Source organism: Hyperolius riggenbachi, chromosome 7, assembly GCF_040937935.1.
Source record: "Hyperolius riggenbachi isolate aHypRig1 chromosome 7, aHypRig1.pri, whole genome shotgun sequence".
Lineage (NCBI taxonomy): Eukaryota > Metazoa > Chordata > Amphibia > Anura > Hyperoliidae > Hyperolius > Hyperolius riggenbachi.
In genome coordinates this window covers 82,498,561-82,520,178 of record NC_090652.1, presented here as the reverse complement: position 1 = coordinate 82,520,178, position 21,618 = coordinate 82,498,561, and the positions used below count along the sequence as shown (strand labels likewise).

At 43.5% G+C, this 21,618-nt stretch overlaps 1 protein-coding gene across 1 annotated transcript in view; it reads left to right on the top strand.

The window, feature by feature from the left end:
* HS3ST6 (heparan sulfate-glucosamine 3-sulfotransferase 6) overlaps positions 1 to 20,551 on the top strand; it is a 103,960-nt gene extending 83,409 nt beyond the window's left edge. Inside the window, exon 2 of the mRNA XM_068246711.1 lies at positions 19,503 to 20,551. Coding sequence (XP_068102812.1) covers positions 19,503 to 20,121 — 619 coding nt within the window. The 3' untranslated portion in view covers positions 20,122 to 20,551. The remainder of the gene's footprint in view (positions 1 to 19,502) is intronic.
* The last annotated feature ends 1,067 nt before the right edge of the window (positions 20,552 to 21,618 follow it).

Here is a 21,618-nt window from a genome sequence, read left to right as displayed (position 1 = left end):
CTGGTCCCCTACCATTCGTGTCCTTACCTCTCCCTCTAGATTGTAAGCCTTTGGGCAGGGTCCTCCTCCTTTTGTGTCCTACCTGATCTGGCACCTCCATTACTGTGAACCCATGCCATGCATTTGAGTGAACCTAACTTGCCTAATCTCCATGCTTCATCCAGTGACTAAGCATTACCTTGTACTAATACTGTGCTGTGTGATCTGGTTTTCTTGTATTCCTGTATTGTCATATTGCTGTATGTCACCCCTAAATATTGTCTGTAACCTAAATTAATGTTCAGCGCTGCGTAATATGTTGGCGCTTTATAAATACAATAAATAATAATAATAATAATAATAATATATTTAGGGGCATAATCATTATAAAGGTGGCCATACACTTATGGATTTTCAGCAGATTCGACCATCAGATAGATTTCTGTCAGATGCCTGTCAAGACGAATTTGACAGGAATCTATCTGATGTGGGTCACACTAGAATTAAATGTATTGAAAATGCATTATTGGACCATTAGATCCAATACAACTCTTATGGGCCATCAATCTGTTGCCAGCAGCAGATAGACTTAGATTTTCCATCCTTTCAGATAGATCAAATTGATCAAAATCAGCTGCAAATCAATCGATTTTCTGATTTGAAAGAATCGATTTCCGATCGATTCTATAGAATCAATAGCTAAAATCAACCAGTGTATGGGCCCTTTTAGTTACCATGCCTTCTTTAGTTTATTCATTAAGAACTGAAGACCGCCCGGCATAATTGGATTGAAAGAACGCTAAGCACCACAACCTTGGGGTAAACATAAGTCATAAACAGTAGGTAGCACAAAGTATGCATAACATACTGTATATACCGTGGTCAAAATTGAAGCTGTTGTCCCTGAAGGTCGGTGCCTGGCAGTGAGCTGCTCCACACTCATTCAGCACCACTGAGGGCTGAGAGGAGCTCAGATCAGGTGGCGACATCTCTAGTCCTGGTAAGTGATCTATGCGGAATGTTTCTTTACTGGGAGTTCTAAAGCCAATGGAAAAGATTCTGGTCTCCGCGGGATTTTGCATAAGAACATAAGAAACAGCCTAAGTAATGCCTCAGTGGGAGGGCAGGGCTATATACCAATATGCAGCAATATATCGCTATAGAAAGTGTTTCTGATGCTGAAACCAGGGCAATTAACATAAAAGTGGGTATCCTGAATAATTTACCGCATTCTACTATATGGCACTACACTACGGTGTCTCTTTAAAAAGGAACCATAACCAAGAATTAAACTTCATCCCAAACAGTAGCTGATACCCCCTTTCCCATGATAGATATTTTCCTTTTCTCAACCAAATCATCAGAGGGCTCTGTATGGCTGATATTGTGGTGAAACCCCTCCCACAGAAAACTGTGAGGACCATGGTCCTGGCAGTTTCCTGTCTGTGAACCTCATTGCATTGTGGGAAATAAAATCTCTTTACAGCTGTTTCCAACTGCCAAAAACGCACGCAGCATCTCCTTCTACTGACATCACTTGCCAGCAGTAAAAATGTCACCATGTGATAAATGTCAGAATGTAAATCAGGGAGAGGAAAGCTTTTACAATTGCCAAACACTGACAAAATCATTTATACAAAATTATTGTAAAAATTAAGCACTTTTTTATTACATTATTTTCACTGGAGTTCCTCTTTAACTGACCAGGAATTGAACTTCAGAAATAGCATCTCTGCTGTTGAAAAAACTTCATATTTTCATGCAAGGCTGATTGTAAATTTTAAACACCTCATCCCACTAGAAGATCTTCCAACCTTATGGCCCATACTCATGAGGGACAAAAGTGGCCTGTCGCCAGCACACGTGAGCGTGTGCGCGACAGGCCGGCAACAGCTCGTCGCCAGGTCCCTCCGCATACACACGGCGGATGGACCTGGCAACTGATGCTGCGGAAGCTGTCGCGCCTCCCTCCGCCGGAAGCCCAATGGATTACTTATCTTGTTGCTGGTGTTGGTCATAGAGTGGGCTGTTGTCGAGTTATGTGGCTACGGAGGAGATGGAGGCGACAGAAAGGACTGGAGAAAGTTACAGTGTAACATCTGTTTGAGAGCTGCAACTGAGCTTAGAGTGGACACTGATAACGGTATCCTATAGTCTAGACAGCCATTTGATATGGTAGGTGAGCTGTGCACATGGAGTGAGGCACATGACGGCGGGGCAGCCAGAGTTTGAACACACTCACCGGTGGACTGGTGGTAGCAGCCTGTATTTACAGAGCGTGCTATATGTTTCTCATCTGCTTTCTTACATATATGTAAGCTAACCCTGGAGGAAGAGGTTGCATGGAGTGAACAGAGGCGCTCAAAGAGTTGGGGGAACTTTTGTTTATTGTTGGTATATTGTCAGCCTGCCACTTCATTTTCTAGTTTTAAAATGACAGTGCTCTTTCTCTCTAGCGTATAATTTACTACGTTTGATCGAATAGATATTTACTCTCATGCACTACAGATATTTGCTTGTGGTCAGTGAGCTGAATAGCCCACGTCAGCATTGAAACGTGGGTGGCTGACTTTCTTTTGGTTATTATTTTTGCAGTTAATTGAGATATACAGATTTGATAGCTACTAGTACTTTCACTTCTTCACACTACTGTACATTCAGAGAATTTCCATAGCCCTTCAGTCTCCAGATTGTAATCACCTAAACACACAGTATAGGGGCAATATCCTTGTGTCAAAGTGTTCTTATTATATGGTACTGACTGTGGTATGATAAGGGAAAAGAAGAACAACTGTAATGAGAGGAATATGGAGGCTGACATATTTAATTCCTTTTAAACAATACCAGTTCCCTGGCTGCCCTGCTGATTTATTTGGCTGGAGTAGTTTCTGAAAACACCAGAAATAAGCATGCAGATAATCTTGTCAGATCTGACAGTAAAGTAAGAAACACCTGATCTGCTGCATGCTTGTTTAGGGTATAGGCCTAAAAGTATTAGAGGCAGAGGATCAGCAGGATAGCCAGACAACTGGTATTGTTTAACAGTAAATACATATGGCAGCCTCCATATCCCTTTCGCTACAGTTGTCTTTAAAGAGGAACTTTAATCAAGTATTGAACTTCATCCCAATCAGTAACCGATGCCCCCTTTCCCATGAGAAATCTTTACCTTCTCTCAAATAGATCATCAGGGGGGTCTGTGTGGCTTATAATGTGGTGAAACCCCTCCCACAGTGTGATGTCATGACCATGGCCCTGACAGTTTGCAGTCTGTGAACCACGTTGTATTGTGGGAAATAATTGCTTATTCTAACTGTCAAGCAATATCTCCCTTTGTGCATAGAACTCTCAGTAACGAACATTCCGTACAGATCACCTGACAAGATGTCATCACCTGTGATACATGTTTAGAAAGTTAATCAGGGAGAGGGAAGATTTTACAATGGGCAAACACTGACTAAATAATCTACCAATGAATATTGTAAAAAATAAGCAATTTTATTTATTACGTTATTTTTACTACAGTTCCTCTTGAAAGAGAGTCCGAGGTGGGCTCAAATAATTAAAAAAAAAGTAGGATACCTGATCCGTGGGGCTGAGTGGATCAGGTAGAGGCAAAAACCGCTGCTCCAGTGGGCCGCACTGGCCACTTTCCCCTTTGTGACCTCTGGGTCACAACGCTGGAATGAGAGATTCATTCTCTCATTTACAGCAGGCAGGGAGGTGGGGGAGCAGCAGGAGGCGTGGCCAGGGAGAGAGAGAGAGGTGCGTGATGGCAGCTCTGGAAACCCTGCAGGAATGCCCCTGGCAGGCATTTTGAACAGGGAAACCCTCTCCCTGTGTTTACCTCCCAGATGGCAACAAATAATGTGGGCAATCTCGGGGGCCATAGCGCGGCGGTGGGGGAGGGGGGGGTGTCAGAGAATGGCGGTGTGAGGACACAGAGGCATGTCAGGAGGCAGAGAACATTCCTCTGTGTCCCATCTGCCCACCTCGGGTTCTCTTTAAGTTCCTCTTTAAGTGTGTGTGTTTGTGAGTCTATAACACATAATATATTGAGATCACACTTCAAAGTGGTCCTTGAATAGGCTTTTGTTATTGATCCAGTATCTCCTTGTTAATATTTTTAGTAGGATTGCTGCTCCCCTCATGGTATGTCCCAGCCCCCTGTAAAAACCCCAATATAAGTTAATAGGCTTCCTCCGTCCCATACCAGAGCATTTGTGCCGCTGGTACGGCAGGCTGTGTAATAAAATATTTACTTCCAGTCATATCCGCTTTCTGCGTCTGCCTTAGCTGGCACCAACTACAATCTGGATGTATGAAGTTACCGGTAAAGAAGAAATGTATAAAACATAGAGATTACTTATAGATGGGCACTGGGGAATAAGAAGGAAAAGGTTTGGAAACAGGACAGAAATGGTGGGGTTTGTAAGAGAAGGCAGCAGTCTGGTGAACAAGGAAAACTGTTGATTATTAACAAACAATTCCTATAAGCATTTCTATCTTGATTTAGCTAACTACATACCCTTGAATATCTAAAAATATTAGAATTGGACTAAAATAATAATAATAAAAAAAACTAGCACAATACAATCAAAAGCAATACATTTGCTATTATTATGCATGTATGCATGATAGAATAATAATAATAATTAATAAAACGCTGACATTTTCTACAACGTACACAGTCATGTCACTAAAGATGCTAATATATTACTCGACAGATTCCTCAATAGATCCCTCTCTGATGTGTTCTGAGAGGAATCTATTGCTGCCAGTGTACTGCAAACAGATTTCCAATAGATTTCAGCATAAAACCTATTAGAAATCTGCCTGTCGGGCCCCCCAGGTCTGTCTAATGTAATATGTACCACACATAGCTCAACTGGCCACCAGGGGGCCTCCTCCAGTGTCTTCTCTCCATCGCCACTGGGTGCCTGTACTCCATGAACTGGTGGCACATGCGTGATCTCGTACATGCCCTCAGGTCATGTGGTACAGGCGCCCGGCGGTGATGTGTAGAGAATACTTGGGACACTGGTGGAGGTACACTTGGGCACTGCTTCCATACTCATCACAGGCTTGGGGGATACAAATCACACATTTGGGTCCATCGCTCGTCAGGAAATCGGACGCCGATACTGCCATGCACCTAACCAACCCATTTTAGGTGCTATCTTTCCAGCATATTGGGTTGACAGTTTTTATCAATTTTGGCTGGAAATCAAAATTACAATCAGAAAACCACATTGCAGCAACAATCTTAGACAGATTTGATCACTATTAATCCCCACCATTTTTTTAGTCCAGAGTTCTACCATATCAGTTTCATGGAAGTGAAGTATATAGCACTGGCATATTCCTTAGTACTTTCCAGAGTACATAGTCATGTCACTGACTGTCCTCAGAGAAGCTCACAATCTAATCCCTACCACTGTCCTATCATATTGTTATATATTTATATAGAGCCGACTTCTGTCACAGCACTTTACAGAGTACATAGTCACGTTAGTGACTGCCCTCAGAGAGAGTACATATTGTCACAGCACCAGGCAGTTCGGCATGGGGCGAGCCGAATGACGGCTCTCCCCCCTGCTGCAAAACTTCCTGGCGGTGTTAAATACTATTCCCCCTCCGAGTTGTCGCAACTTGGAGAGAGATGTAATGCAGGGTCTGGCAACCGCCGGGGCCCCGAATTACTGCAGCATTATATTGCTGCTTAGTGGCGCCCAGTCTCGGCGCCGAGATAACCTGCTTCGCCTCAGTGATGCCAACGACTTAATGCCATCAATGGCAGTCTGATGTAAAATCTGCTTTGTTGTGCTGCAAAACAAACAGAAGTAATGATCCTCTGAACCTTCCAGCATTAAAGTTTATCAGCATGATTTTCTCGGACAGATAAAAAGATTTTGGTTTCTATGGCTAAACTTGACAAGCTGTTTGACAAGCTAACTTGCATACATACCAACTGTAATTTTCTTTTTTAATACTTGCTATATAGGAAAACAGACTTTTTTGACCAATCCTTCATCTTATCACACCCCAAAGCTATGTACAGATGTCATTTGTTGCTAGAATATTCCCAATATTCACAATGTTTCAGAAAGTATAGAGTCTAGAACCAGCTCTGACTGACCAATTCAGCAATACAGGAAGTCCCCGACTTACGAACAAACTGCCGATACGAACGGAATGGATTCAGTGTTTCCATGGGAACAAGTCAAAAATGTTTTTTCAAATTGTACTTGTAGTTTTTGAGAACATCGATTTTAAAAAATGTAAAGAAAAAATGGCTTTTAAACTTGTATAAGCAGGTACAGAGGGCAGAGGTGACACAGAGGGGGACACCGGAGGCACATGGGGGGCTCAGAGGAGGTACAGGGGACAGAGATAGCACATTGTTCCGACTTAAGAACAGATTCAGGTAAAGAACGAACCTACAGTCCCTATCTCGTTCGTTAACTGGGGACTACCTGTAATTAATTTTAGGTAAGGGCCTGAACACACTAGCACAAGATGGTCTGCTTCTCTGCTGATTTCAGCAATGCACATCAGTCTGTAACATTGTATGTTGCTGAAATTGGCACAGAAGCATGCAAGTGCATTCAGGCCCTAACGGTAAGCTATTGGCTATAAACCTGGTAACATAAAAAGCAGCTCAGTACAATTTCTGTGTCTGGAATTTTACTTCAAAAGTCAAACAAATCTAGTCAATGTGTAGGCTGCTGTTACTAATATCCTGATCTATATACATTCCAGAAGACTTGACATTTTGCAGATAAGGATGTGGAAAGGTCTTGACCATATAATGCCATCCAAATTATTCCTCTGTGAAAAATAAGTTGTATGATCTATAAAGTGGCTGAGAGTTCTGTGCAGGTTTCTGTGTGACTGAGTCGGATGGCTGCAGGTTCTGCAGGACTGAGCATTCCCCAGGATTCCTGGGCTTTCAGCAAAGTAAGACTTTTAATGTCATCTCCGCTACAGGTTGTGCTCTCTGCAGCATCCGATACCTGCAGGCTATGTTTAACATTCCAAATCAGAATTCTAAGGTCACTCCTGATTAGCTGCAATTTTAATTAAAGTTACGAGAATGCAGAGAAAAGGATGCATAATGCACAGTCAAGGTTTAATGTCCATTCTGTCTCTCAGGTACAAATGAACGCTATCAATAATTAAGCGAGGCAATTTACAGGAAAGCATGACAGGCCGGGTGAAACCTCATCTGGAAAGGGTTTTAGGTTTGTAGAAAACGCCTGCTTATTCCAGCCCTAGAAAAACAGAAAATGAGGAATAGCAGTATACACTAAAGTATGCATTGTTCATTATAAACACTAAGGGACCGTTTCCACTACTGCGGAAATCGGACCAAATCGCTTGCCATAGCTATTCGGACGACATTGCAGCATTTTTCCGTGCTAGAGCCAGCGAATCCCATAGCTGCTTCCGGGATTAGGCTGCGTACTCGCTCAACAAGGAAGTGCCGCTGTGCGTCTCGCAGTGGAAACAGGCCGTAAGCTGTGTTTTGGGATTAGAGTAAAAAAAAAATCCCATTTAGTCACCCGGGTCTGTTTTATCATACTCAGAGATATCTGGGAGACAAAATGGAACAGTTGCCCAAAACAACTATTCCTAATACTTACTTCATTTAACAGCTGAAACCTGATTTTCTGCTCCTGAGAAATACTGTATCATTGTTCCACTGTGAAGAAAGCAGGACTGTAGAAGCGATAAAGGTGTGGCCAGAATTGTGATGAAGGTGTGATAAAGGGGTGGCTAGAACTGTGATGAAGGTATGGCCAGAATTGTGATGAAGGTGTGACTGTAGGTGTGATAAAGAGGTGATTATAAGTGTGATGAAGGTGTGGCCAGAATTGTGATGAAGCTGTGACTGTAGGTGTGATAAAGGGGTGGCTAGAAGTGTGATGAAAGTGTGGCCAGAATTGTGATGAAGGTGTGATGAAGGTGTGACTGTAGGTGTGATAAAGAGGTGATTATAAGTGTGATAAAGGTGTGGCCAGAATTGTGATGAAGCCATGACTGTAGGTGTGATAAAGGAGTGGCTAGTAGCGTGATGAAGGTGTGGCCAGAATTGTGATGAAGGCGTGACTGTAGGTGTGATAAGGGGTGGCTAGAAGTGTGATGAAAGTGTGGCCAGAATTGTGATGAAGGTGTGATAAAGGGGTGACTATAAGTGTGACTGTAGGTGTGATAAAGAGGTGATTATAAGTGTGATGAAGGTGTGGCCAGAATTGTGATGAAGCCGTGACTGTAGGTGTGATAAAAGGGTGGCTAGAAGTGTGATGAAGGTGTGGCCAGAATTGTGATGAAGGTGTGACTGTAGGTGTGATAAAGAGGTGACTATAAGTGTGATGAAGGTGTGGCCAGAATTGTGATGAAGGTGTGACTGTAGGTGTGATAAAGGGGTGGCTAGAAGATAGATGAAGGTGTGGACAGAATTGTGATGAAGCTGTGACTGTAGGTGTGATAAGGGGTGGCTAGAAGTGTGATGAAGGTGTGGCCAGAATTGAGATGAAGGTGTGAAAAAGGGGTGGCTAGAAGTGTGATGAAGGTGTGGCCAGAATTGTGATGAAGGTCTGACTGTAGGTGTGATAAAGGGGTGACTATAAGTGTGATAAAGGTGTGGCCAGAATTGTGATGAAGGTGTGACTGTAGATGTGATAAAGGAGTGGCTAGTAGCGTGATGAAGGTGTGGCTAGAATTGTGATGACGTGTGACTGTAGGTGTGATAAAGGAGTGGCTAGTAGCGTGATGAAGGTGTGGCCAGAATTATGATGAAGGTGTGTCTGTAGGTGTGATAAAGGAGTGGCTAGAAGCGTGATGAAGGTGTGGCCAGAATTGTGATAAAGGTGTGACTGTAGATGTGATAAAGGGGTGACTATAAGTGTGATGAAGGTGTGGCCAGAATTGTGATGAGGGTGTGTCTGTAGGTGCAATAAAAGAGTGGCTAGAAGCGTGATAAAGGTGTGGCCAGAATTATAATGAAGGTGTGAGTGTAGGTGTGATAAAGGGGTGACTATAAGTGTGATGAAGGTGTGGCCAGAATTGTGATGAAGGCGTGACTGTAGGTGTGATAAAGGAGTGGCTAGTAGCACAATGAAGGTGTGGCCAGAATTGTGATGAAGGTGTGGCTGTAGGTGTGATAAAGGGGTGGCTAGAAGTGTGATGAAGGTGTGACTGTAGGTGTGATAAAGGGGTGACAAGAAGCATGATGAAGGGGTGATTAGAAGAGTGAAGAAGGTATGACTTGAGGTGCGATTATTGGGTGACAAGAAGTGTGATGAAGGTGTAAATGGAGGTGTTATGACTATTTTTTGTGTTCAAGTTATTGAAATCTGGAAACCCGGATTAGCTTGTCACCACACTTTAGCACCCATAAAAGTGGACAGGGTCAGTTCACATATTTGCACTTCACGAGTCACATGAAAAGCACAACTAAGTAAACTTTCCCAACCCTGTCCACATGTCTGGGTGATGAAGTGTGGTAATTCACTAATCTTGGGTAAGCAAAAGAATGTGCACAAGCATGATGAGTAGAGGGTAATGAATTGCATGTAATGTATTGCATTCTGCTCTACTTGTTGTGGGGTAAGACTTTAGGCATAGTATTATCCTTACCGCAGTTTTGTGTATACAGCCCTATGTCAGCTGTATTTTTCAGGTCTGCTTCAAGCAGCAGTTCGTTTTCAAAGGTTGTAAGCTCTGACAAGTTCATTTCTAATTCAACCTGTTCTCAAACTAGCATGCAAATGAACCTTGCCGATAAGGTAGATTAATCGGCAGGTGTTGATAGCCACTGCTTGCTGTGTATGTACTGTATGAATGGTCCCATCCCTGCCCTGTATTCGTCCAGCATCCCTTTTCTGTGCCTCATTCATTCCACATGATAAGGATACAATGACAATTCCCCAATTGAGGATCACCAGAATTGTGCTTGAGCTCTTATCCCACAGTTGGTGAATGGAGAGAAGTTCAGTTAAAGCATTTGGATCTCATCTGTGTAAGAGCCTTCAATCTAGGCTGAAAGCTTAATTACCGCATTTGCTCCCTGTTCCACATGTTAGGTATCGGATGGCAGCAGTAATGGCGTATTATCTGATAGTCCGGAGATGGATGTGACAATGGAAATGTCGTGTACGCTCACCTTTATCTGCTGATGCTTGAGGAAACCCTGGCACAGTTTACTGTTTCAACAAATATTAGATTTGGCTGAGGCCTCTTTTTTCCAGATCTTCTCAAATCTCATGTCCCCTGAGGAGCAGAAAGTGAGAACACAGGTCTTAGATTAATCATTTTATTTTCCTATAAAATATCTCTATTCATTATAAAGCTCTCTGTACACCAGGCTGAACCATTACCGCACTAAATATGACTAATAGTAACTAGATATTCACATAAGCAGCAAAGTATATATGAACAATGTAAGTGCCTGTAGTTTGAAGTGAACATGAGGTGAACATAAACTGATGAGATAAACAATTCTATTTACCCCCCTACGGCTAAAAATGACTTTTTTTTAGATATCCCATGGTTTTATTTTAAATTTAAAGTGAACCAGAGACGAAGCACCCTCATGTATTTTACCAAACATATCAGTGGGAACATTAGAGAAAACTCCTACCCTGCTCTCTGTTTTATCCGTCACTGCTCAGCCTGCTTGTTATCAGCCCTGATAAAATCCCTGACTGAGCATTAAGTCTGGCTTTGCTCAGGAACCATTATAGCAGAGCCACAAGAGGGCAGGCTTGGGCTTGAAAAGACAAAACTTATTTTAAGAGAAGATGAAAAATTATCTCATAGAAGAGAACTGAGGAGAAAAAGTTAATTGCATATGGGGTTTGTGTACTAAGGCGCATACACACGTTCAGCGGATCTGTCAAAAACAGTCTTATCAGTCTGCCGACAGACTGTACACACGTCCTACTGTCGGCAGAACGTCCGCCCAGCGGGAGGGTCTGAAGGACCCGTCGTTTGTGAAAATATGGCGTGTGTAGGCGCGTTTAGAGATAATTGCCTAAATTTAGCATCTTTGATTAGAATCTAGGTATGTAGACTGAATTCAGTAAATCTGACACTTCAACAGATGTCAAACCTACTAAATAGGTTTAATACAGTGAGAAGGCTGTTGATATTCACAACTCCACTGCAATTAAGATAATCAAATTTAATATAAAATTATTTAGTCAGTTTGTCCATTGTAAAACCTTTCCTTACCCTGATTTGCATTCTGTAATTTAATACTTGAATTTCCAGGCTAGGGGAGAGCAAGAGATTAGAATGTGTGAAAGTTGGTATGTTTATGACTGGTGGAAGAGAGATGTCAGGCAGATGGTTCATAGTTTATCATGATTTCTAGTTTGATATTCAGTCCCTCCCATAAACTTCTTAATAATTTCATAAACTTGTATTCAGATGTTCTTCTTTCAGTTGCTCAGACACCAGAGAAAGGGACCGCCACCTCGCATTTGGGGACGTTTGAGGGCTTCCCCACCTTCTGAACCAGACTCTCTCCTGTCATGCGGAACTGCCAGCACTAGTGTGATGACCATACACCTCAATAACATCAGATATCAATAACATTTCTGTAGCGCTTTTTTCTCTCATAGGACTCAAAGCGCTTAGGCTTTCTCAGATTCAGTAATTGGTAGTGGGATGGTAGTATATGGTAGTAGGATGAAGTATTGACACAGAGGATAAAATTATATTTCTGCAAATGCTAAACAGGTGGGTTTCAGTCTGGATTTAAACACGTTCAGGAATGGAGCTGTTCTGATCACGACAGAAGGCTCTGTGACCAATAGTTTTCAGGTGGACTCTGCGTACGACTAGATTATTAGAACCTGTGGATCTGAAATTGCAGGGATTGCTACACAGCTGCAACATTTCTTTCATGTAGCCAGAGCCCAGATTGTGTAGTGATTTAAATGTCAGTAGGCCGATCTTGAATAGGCTCCTCCATTCTATAGGTAGCCAGTGAAGGGAGTGCAGAACTGTTGTTATATGGCAGTGAAGGGGTTGGTTGGTTAACAGTCTGGCAGCAGTATTCTGTGTCAGCTGTAGGAGGTACAAGTTCTTTTTTGGAAGGCCAGTGTAAAAAGCATCACAATAGTCCAGCCGAAAATAATGAAGGCATGAAGTAAGGTTGGCATATTTTCTGGGGAAGATGAGGTGCTTGATTTTTGCGATGTTATTCAGGTGAAAATAGAATGATTTTACCAAAGCAGAAATATGAGTTCTGAAGTTTAAATCCCCATCAATTAGAACTCCCAGGCTACACACATGCTCATAGCTGTGTAGATATGTGCCTCCTATTCCCAGTGGTGAAGACTGCAAGTGAAGTTGCTTTGATGTCATGCGCTACCTTCCGGTGAGAAGGACTTCTGCCACTCAAGAAAGACTGAAATCACTGGAGAACCATGCCCTCAATGCCACAGTATTCCTGTAGCCTGTTTATCAAGATGTCATGGTCAACTGTATTGAAGGCTGCAGAATGGTCTATCAGTATCAGGATGGAGCACTCTCCTCTGTCTCTTGCCATGAGCAGGTGGTTGCAAGATGGATGAGGGCAGTTTCAGTGCTGTGATGTTTCCTGGAGCCAGACTGGAAAAAGTTATAAATGTTTTTTTGCAAAACTTTGGCTTCTAGCTGGTGGTATGCAGCATTATTAACGACCTTCCCCAGAAAGGGAAGATTAGCGACAGGTCTGTAGCTATGTTGCCAATAGTGTAAAACCCCAACTAACTTATTAAAACATGAAGCTGCACTATACACATGAAAATGATGTGCAAATCACATGTTCTGTCCCAGTTTGTTCACCTCTGGCTGTTTCCCACTGTGTGGTACAAGGGGTTAAGCAATGCTCACCACCATCAAGCTACATTTTCTTTCCCTTTTACTTCTGTGTCTGGACCTGTCCTACATATTTCCTCGTATTAGGTGACTCATCAGGACATAGTCTGGTCAGCATGTTCATTTTCTGTGCTAATTGCATAGGGAAATGTTTTTATTGCAGACAATCTTCTCACTGTATTTAACCCTTTCATTAGGTACGTTCAACAGCCTGGTGAGAAACATGCTTTAAACAGGTTCCAGTGTTGAGCTCCTCTCCTCTACTCACTCAAGTCTTGACATCTTCATCATCTTCTATGTCCTATCTACAATACCACAAACATTTTTTCTTCATGTTGTTCTAACTCTTTGACTTTTTCCCTTTTAATATATCCTTCCTTTCTATCATTTTCCGCTTACAGGTACTTTAGGTTTTTATGCAATTGCAATTAAATGCAATTGACATGAAAGTCAAACTGCAGAAAAAAAATACTTCCGTTTTAGATAGTGTGGCAAGGACATAGAACCTCTTTAGGTTTCATAGTGTTGGCTGTAACACTCTGGAAAGATTTCAGCTCACTTTCTGTTCCTCAGACATCCATGAATTTAAAATGAATCCTTGAGGTGTCAAGGACAGGAAATTAAATAGCATTAATTAGTTATTATTATTATTTATTGTATTCATAAAGCGCCAACATATTACTCAGCGCTGGACATTAACCACTTCAGGACCACAGTCTTTTCGCCCCTTAAGGACCAGAGCCTTTTTCTCCATTCAGACCACTGCAGCTTTCACGGTTTATTGCTCGCTCATACAACCTACCACCTAAATGAATTTTACCTCCTTTTCTTGTCACTAATAAAGCTTTCTTTTGATGCTATTTGATTGCTCCTGCGAGTTTTACTTTTTATTATATTCATCAAAAAAGACATGAATTTTGGCAAAAAAATGATTTTTTTAACTTTCTGTGCTGACATTTTTCAAATAAAGTAAAATTTCTGTATACATGCAGCGCGAAAAATGTGGACAAACATGTTTTTGATTAAAAAAAACCCATTCAGTGTATATTTATTGGTTTGGGTAAAAGTTATAGCGTTTACAAACTATGGTGCCAAAAGTGAATTTTCCCATTTTCAAGCATCTCTGACTTTTCTGAGCACCTGTCAGGTTTCATGAGGTGCTAAAATTCCAGGATAGTACAAATACCCCCCAAATGACCCCATTTTGGAAAGAAGACATCCCAAAGTATTCAGTGAGAGGCATGGTGAGTTCATAGAAGATTTTATTTTTTGTCACAAGTTAGCGGAAAATGACACTTTCTGACAAAAAAAAAGAAAAAAAAAAAGTTTCCATTTCTTCTAACTTGCAACAAAAAAAAATGAAATCTGCCACGGACTCACCATGCCCCTCTCTGAATACCTTGAAGTGTCTACTTTCCAAAATGGGGTCATTTGTGGGGTGTGTTCACTGTCCTGGCATTTTGGGGGTGCCTAATTGTAAGCACCCCTGTAAAGCCTAAAGATGCTCATTGGACTTTGGGCCCCTTAGCGCAGTTAGGCTGCAAAAAAGTGCAACACATGTGGTATTGCCGTACTCAGGAGAAGTAGTATAATGTGTTTTGGGGTGTATTTTTACACATACCCATGCTGGGTGGGAGAAATATCTCCATAAATGACAATTGTTTTATTTTTTTTCCACACAATTGTCTATTTATAGAGATATTTCTCCCACTCAGCATGGGTATGTGGAAAAATACACCCCAAAACACATTATACTACCTCTCCTGAGTACGGCGATACCACATGTGTGGCACTTTTTTGCACCCTAACTGCGCTAAGGGGCCCAAAGTTCAATGAGTACCTTTAGGATTTCACAGGTCATTTTGAGAAATTTCGTTTCAAGACTACTCCTCGCGGTTTAGGGCCCCTAAAATGCCAGGACAGTATAGGAACCCCACAAATTACCCCATTTTAGAAAGAAGACACCCCAAGGTATTCCGTTAGGAGGATGGTGAGTTCATAGAAGATTTTTTTTTTTGTCACAAGTTAGCGGAAATTGATTTTAATTGTTTTTTTTCACAAAGTGTCATTTTCCGCTAACTTATGACAAAAAATAAAATCTTCTATGAACTCACCATACTCCTAACGGAATACCTTGGGGTGTCTTCTTTCTAAAATGGGGTCATTTGTGGGGTTCCTATACTGCCCTGGCATTTTAGGGGCCCTAAACCGTGAGTAGTAGTCTTGAAACCAAATGTCGCAAAATGACCTGTGAAATCCTAAAGGTACTCATTGGACTTTGGCCTCTTAGCGCACTTAGGGTGCAAAAAAGTGCCACACATGTGGTACCGCCGTACTCAGGAGAAGTAGTATAATGTGTTTTGGGGTGTATTTTTACACATACCCATGCTGGGTGGGGGAAATATCTCTGTAAATGACAATTGTTTGATTTTTTTTTACACACAATTGTCCTTTTACAGAGAGATTTCTCCCACCCAGCATGGGTATGTGTAAAAATACACCCCAAAACACAATATACTACTTCTTCTGAGTACGGCGATACCACATGTGTGACACTTTTTTGCAACCTAGGTGCGCTAAGGGGCCTAACGTCCTATTCACAGGTCATTTTGAGGCCTTTGGATTCTAGACTACTGCTCACGGTTTAGGGCCCCTTAAATGCCAGGGCAGTATAGGAACCCCACAAGTGACCCCATTTTAGAAAGAAGACACCCCAAGGTATTCTGTTAGGAGTATGGTGAGTTCATAGAAGATTTATTTTTGGCACAAGTTAGCGGAAAATGACACTTTGTGAAAAAAAAAACAATACATATCAATTTCCGCTAACTTGTGACAAAAAATAAAATCTTCTATGAACTCATCATACACCTAACAGAATACCTTGGGGTGTCTTCTTTCTAAAATGGGGTCACTTGTGGGGTTCCTATACTGCTCTGGCATTTTACGGGCCCAAAACTGTGAGTAGTCTGGAAACCAAATTTCTCAAAATGACTGATCAGGGGTATAAGCATCTGCAAATTTTGATGACAGGTGGTCTATGAGGGGGCAAATTTTGTGGAACCGGTCATAAGCAGGGTGGCCTCTTAGATGACAGGATGTTTTGGGCCTGATCTGATGGATAGGAGTGCTAGGGGGTGACAGGAGGTGATTGATGGGTGTCTCAGGGGGCGGTTAGAGGGGAAAATAGATGCAATCAATGCACTGGGGAGGTGATCGGAAGGGGGTCTGAGGGGGACCTGAGGGTTTGGCCGAGTGATCAGGAGCCCACACGGGGCAAATTAGGGCCTGATCTGATGGGTAGGTGTGCTAGGGGGTGACAGGAGGTGATTGATGGGTGTCTCAAGGTGTGATTAGAGGGGGGAAATAGATGCAAGCAATGCACTAGCGAGGTGATCAGGGCTGGGGTCTGAGGACGTTCTGAGGTATGGGCGGGTGATTGGGTGCCCGCAAGGGGCAGATTAGGGTCTAATCTGATGGGTAACCGTGACAGGTGGTGATAGGGGGTGATTGATGGGTAATTAGTGGGTGTTTAGAGGAGAGAAGAGATGTAAACACTGCACTTGGGAGGTGATCTGATGTCGGATCTGCGGGCGATCTATTGGTGTGGGTGGGTGATAAGATTGCCCGCAAGGGGCAGGTTAGGGGCTGATTGATGGGTGGCAGTGACAGGGGGTGATTGATGGGTGGCAGTGACAGGGGGTGATTGATAGGTGATTGACAGGAGATCAGTGGGTTATTACAGGGAATAACAGATGTAAATATTGCACTGGCGAATTGATAAAGGGGGGTCTGAGGGCAATCTGAGCGTGTGGGCGGGTGATTGGGTGCCCGCAAGGGGTAGATTAGGGTCTAATCTGATGGGTAACAGTGACAGGTGGTGATTGATAGGTGATTGATGGGTAATTAGTGGGTGTTTAGAGGAGAGAATAGATGTAAACAATGGATTTGGGAGGTGATCTGATGTCGGATCTGCGGGCGATCTATTGGTGTGGGTGGGTGATCAGATTGCCCGCAAGGGGCAGGTTAGGGGCTGATTGATGGGTGGCAGTGACAGGGGGTGATTGATGGGTGGCAGTGACAGGGGGTGATTGATAGGTGATTGACAGGAGATCAGTGGGTTATTACAGGGAATAACAGATGTAAATATTGCACTGGCGAATTGATAAAGGGGGGTCTGAGGGCAATCTGAGCGTGTGGGCGGGTGATTGGGTGCCCGCAAGGGGTAGATTAGGGTCTAATCTGATGGGTAACAGTGACAGGTGGTGATTGATAGGTGATTGATGGGTAATTAGTGGGTGTTTAGAGGAGAGAATAGATGTAAACAATGGATTTGGGAGGTGATCTGATGTCGGATCTGCGGGCGATCTATTGGTGTGGGTGGGTGATCAGATTGCCCGCAAGGGGCAGGTTAGGGGCTGATTGATGGGTGGCAGTGACAGGGGGTGATTGATGGGTGGCAGTGACAGGGGGTGATTGATAGGTGATTGACAGGTGATCAGTGGGTTATTACAGGGAATAACAGATGTAAATATTGCACTGGCGAATTGATAAAGGGGGGTCTGAGGGCAATCTGAGCGTGTGGGCGGGTGATTGGGTGCCCGCAAGGGGTAGATTAGGGTCTAATCTGATGGGTAACAGTGACAGGTGGTGATAGGGGGTGATTGATAGGTGATTGATGGGTAATTAGTGGGTGTTTAGAGGAGAGAATAGATGTAAACAATGGATTTGGGAGGTGATCTGATGTCGGATCTGCGGGCGATCTATTGGTGTGGGTGGGTGATCAGATTGCCCGCAAGGGGCAGGTTAGGGGCTGATTGATGGGTAGCAGAGACAGGGGGTGATTGACTGGTGATTGACGGGTGATTGACAGGTGATTGACAGGTGATCAGGGGGGATAGATGCATACAGTACACGGGGGGAGGGGTCTGGGGGGGGTCTGGGGAGAATCTGAGGGGTGGGGGGGTGATCAGGAGGGGGCAGTGGGCAGGGGGGGGGGATAAAAAAAAAAATAGCGTTGACAGATAGTGACAGGGAGTGATTGATGGGTGATTAGGGGGGTGACTGGGTGCAAACAGTGGTCTGGGGGGTGGGCAGGGGGGGGTCTGAGGGGTGCTGTGGGCGATCAGGGGGCAGGGGGGGGGAAATCAGTGTGCTTGGGTGCAGACTAGGGTGGCTGCAGCCTGCCCTGGTGGTCCCTCGGACACTGGGACCACCAGGGCAGGAGGCAGCCAGTATAATAGGCTTTGTATACATTACAAAGCCTATTATACTATTTCCATGCGGCGATCCGGGTGCTAGTAACCCGCCGGCGCTTCCGAACGGCCGGCGGGTTACTACGAGCGGTGGGCGGAGCCAGTCCCCGGCGGCTGATCGCGTCACGAATGACGCGATCGCCGCATAGCCACCCACGCAGCCGCCCCCGCCGATGGGCGTATTGCGGTCGTTTGGGCCCGGACTTTGCCGCCGCCCATCGGCTGGGGGCGGTCCTCAAGTGGTTAATTTAGGTTACAGACAATATTTAGGGGTGACATACAGCAATATGACAATACAGGAATACAAGAAAACACAGATCGCACAGCACAGTATGAGTACAAGGTAATGCTTAGTCAGTCACTGGAGGGGAGCAAGGAGATTAGGCAAGTTAGGTTTACTCAAATGCATAGCATGGGTGCACAGTAATGGAGGTGCATGATCAGGTAGGACACAAAAGGAGGACCCTGCCCAAAGGCTTACAATCTAGAGGGAGAAGTAGGGACACGAGAGGTAGGGGACCAGAGTTCAGCTGCGGGTTTAGAGCAATTGTAAGGGGTGGTAGGCCAGAGTGAAAAGGTGAGTTTTGAGGGCCTTCTTGAAGGTGTTGAAGGAGGGGGCTGCCCTAATGGGTGGAGGTAGGGAGTTTCATAGTGTTGGCTCTTGAGAAGTCTTGGAGGCGTGCATGGGACTGGGTGATGCGGGGGACGGTCAGGCGAAGTTCATTGGAGGAGCGGAGTGAGCGGCTTGGTGTGTATCTCTGAGTAAGATCAGAAATGCAGGTTGGACAGGTTTTGTGGACGGATTTGTAGGTCAGACACAATATCTTGAATCTGATTCTGGACTGGATAGGAAGCCAGTGGAGGGATTCAAAGAGGGGAGCCACCCTGGTGGAGCGATGGGAGGAGTGGATAATTCTGGATGCCGCATTCATGATGGACTGCAGTGGGGCTATTCTGGTCATAGGGAGACCAGACAGAAGGGCATTGCAGTAGTCGAGGCGGGAAATTATGAGGGCATGGATGAGTTGGTAGAGGTTTTATCTTTTACCCACTATACAAACTGAGAAAAAAGTTCTCTTGGTTATTTATCTTTTTTTATTAAAACAAATGTTTTATTAGTGTTATTTTCAACTTTTCAAAGTCGGATAAAGTTTCACAGGTAATGAGTATTAATTTTGAACATAACCACGTTGGATAAAGTTTCACAAGTAACGAGGTTGTAAGGGTGGTGCAGTACATCGTTATCTTAATTTTAATCAAATCAAATTGGTTCTAAAAAGTAATTTCTCCAAACTTTTGTGACTGTAGTGATAAGGTAACCTGTCTAAAATAAAAGTCTGCTTCTGCTAATCATTGAGTTCTTGGATATAACCGTCTTCCATATCTTTTTCTTTTTAGAAACCTGATGCCACGAACGTTGGAGGGGCAGATTACTATGGAAAAGACGCCAAGCTACTTTGTGACTGTTGAGGCACCAAAAAGGATTTACAATATGTCCAAGGACACCAAGCTGATCGTAGTGGTCAGGAATCCTGTGACCAGGGCGATTTCTGACTACACACAGACACTTTCTAAAACCCCATCACTCCCCACCTTCCAAGCTTTGGCATTTAAGAACACCAGCACAGGGACCATTGACACTTCGTGGAGTGCCATTAGGATTGGCATCTATGCCAAGCACTTAGAAAACTGGCTTCAGTTCTTTCCTCTCTCCAAATTCCTTTTTGTCAGCGGGGAGAGACTGGTCAGCGACCCAGCTGGAGAGATGGAAAGGGTTCAAGACTTTTTGGGGCTAAAAAGGGTGATAACAGACAAACACTTTTACTTCAACAAAACCAAGGGCTTCCCCTGCCTGAAAAAACCTGAGGGGAGTGGAAAGCCTAGATGTCTGGGCAAATCAAAGGGCCGTCCACATCCCAACATTGACAAGAAAGCCTTACTGAGACTCCAAGACTTTTACAGACCGCACAATATGAAGTTCTACCAAATGACGGGCCACGACTTTGGATGGGACTAACGTCTTACGAACGCAGTATATAGAATCCATATCTTTTATATGCCAGTATAACCAGGCCTTAGTTCTCTTTTAAAATGGAAAACACAAATTTGGCTATCATCCATACAGAAAAATTCCTTTAATTCAGTATTTGTGGGACCACAGAAACGCTGGATTATCAAGTGTTTCTGATTAGCAGACTGCATGAAAATAAATAAAGAGGCTAAATTCACATTAATTTGTAACTTTTATTCAGTTCTACCATCCCCCTCCTCATTTTGTTTCCTTCACAAATATATATTTTCCCAGTTTCAGAAAAATGTACATTTGACCCACTGGAACTGTTATTCCTGGCTGTCCAGTGATCAGGAAGGTGAGGCTTATTAGCGTTGTGGATTAAAGGAATTTTACTGTGCCTGTGACAGTTATGTCAAGACACACATTAAATTTCATAAGCAAATATACCTTCCGGCTGTGTCTTTTTCCCTTCTTTCTGATGATCAAATACAGCAAAACGTTGTGTTTTTTTAATTTTACATAAGAGGTAGGTTTAATACAGTGGTAGAGGTAGGCTTAATACAGATTTAACATACTAGGCTTAATGCATAAGAAAAAATACCACTCATTTTACCAAAAATAAAGAAAACTCTGTTCTACATAGAGCCACTGATTTACTAAGGTCTCCATAATAACTCCTTGTAAAAACTGACTTTTGGCTAAAATTAAATTTTCAGACAAGATAAGGCAGGCTTGTTGCAATGTTTTTTTCTCCTATCGCTCTCCCAATCTCTCCTCCCCCCGTTCCTCTTCTGGTCCCCTCGTTCCAGCGCTGTCTCCCCCTTTAGCAGTATGTGGTAAATTGGTCCAATGTTGCTTTGTGCCATCGTGGGAGGCTTCGGAAGTGTTCAGGAGCCTGAGTGCTCCTGAAGACGGGCGGCACCATAGTGCACATGCATAAGCTCACTCTCTTGCGCGCGTGCAGTGCGGAGCTGCCTGTCTACAGGAGCACTCGGGCTCCTGAAGTCCTCCAAAGCATCCGGTGGCGGGAGATTTGCACGGGGGAGACAGCGCTGGAATGAAGGGACCGTGAGAGGAGCGGGAAGGCTCAATATGACTCAGAGCCTTCCCTCTCCTCAGGTAAGTATCTGTTTTTTTTATTCAGGTTTGCTGGAAGAGGAAGAAATGGAGGGGGGTTAGAGGAAACATGGCAGCAAGCCTACTTCTTCTTCCTGTCTGAAAATAGCAAAAGTCAATTTTTTTGAGGAGTTATTATAGGGACCAGGAAGGGGGGGGGGGGCAGGAGAGGCACAAAGGTATGTGGATTTAGCATGAGCACACCTGCTTGACTTAGGTAACATTGCCTTGGGTGTCCTTTCATCAATAACAATTTTTTTTTATATTATATGAATATATAAATTATCATACTTGGCTCTGAACTATCACTCAAGAGATTGAGTACCAACCAATTTTCATAAGTGTGTCTGCACTTTTACAGTGAGAAAAAAGGAACATAGGCTA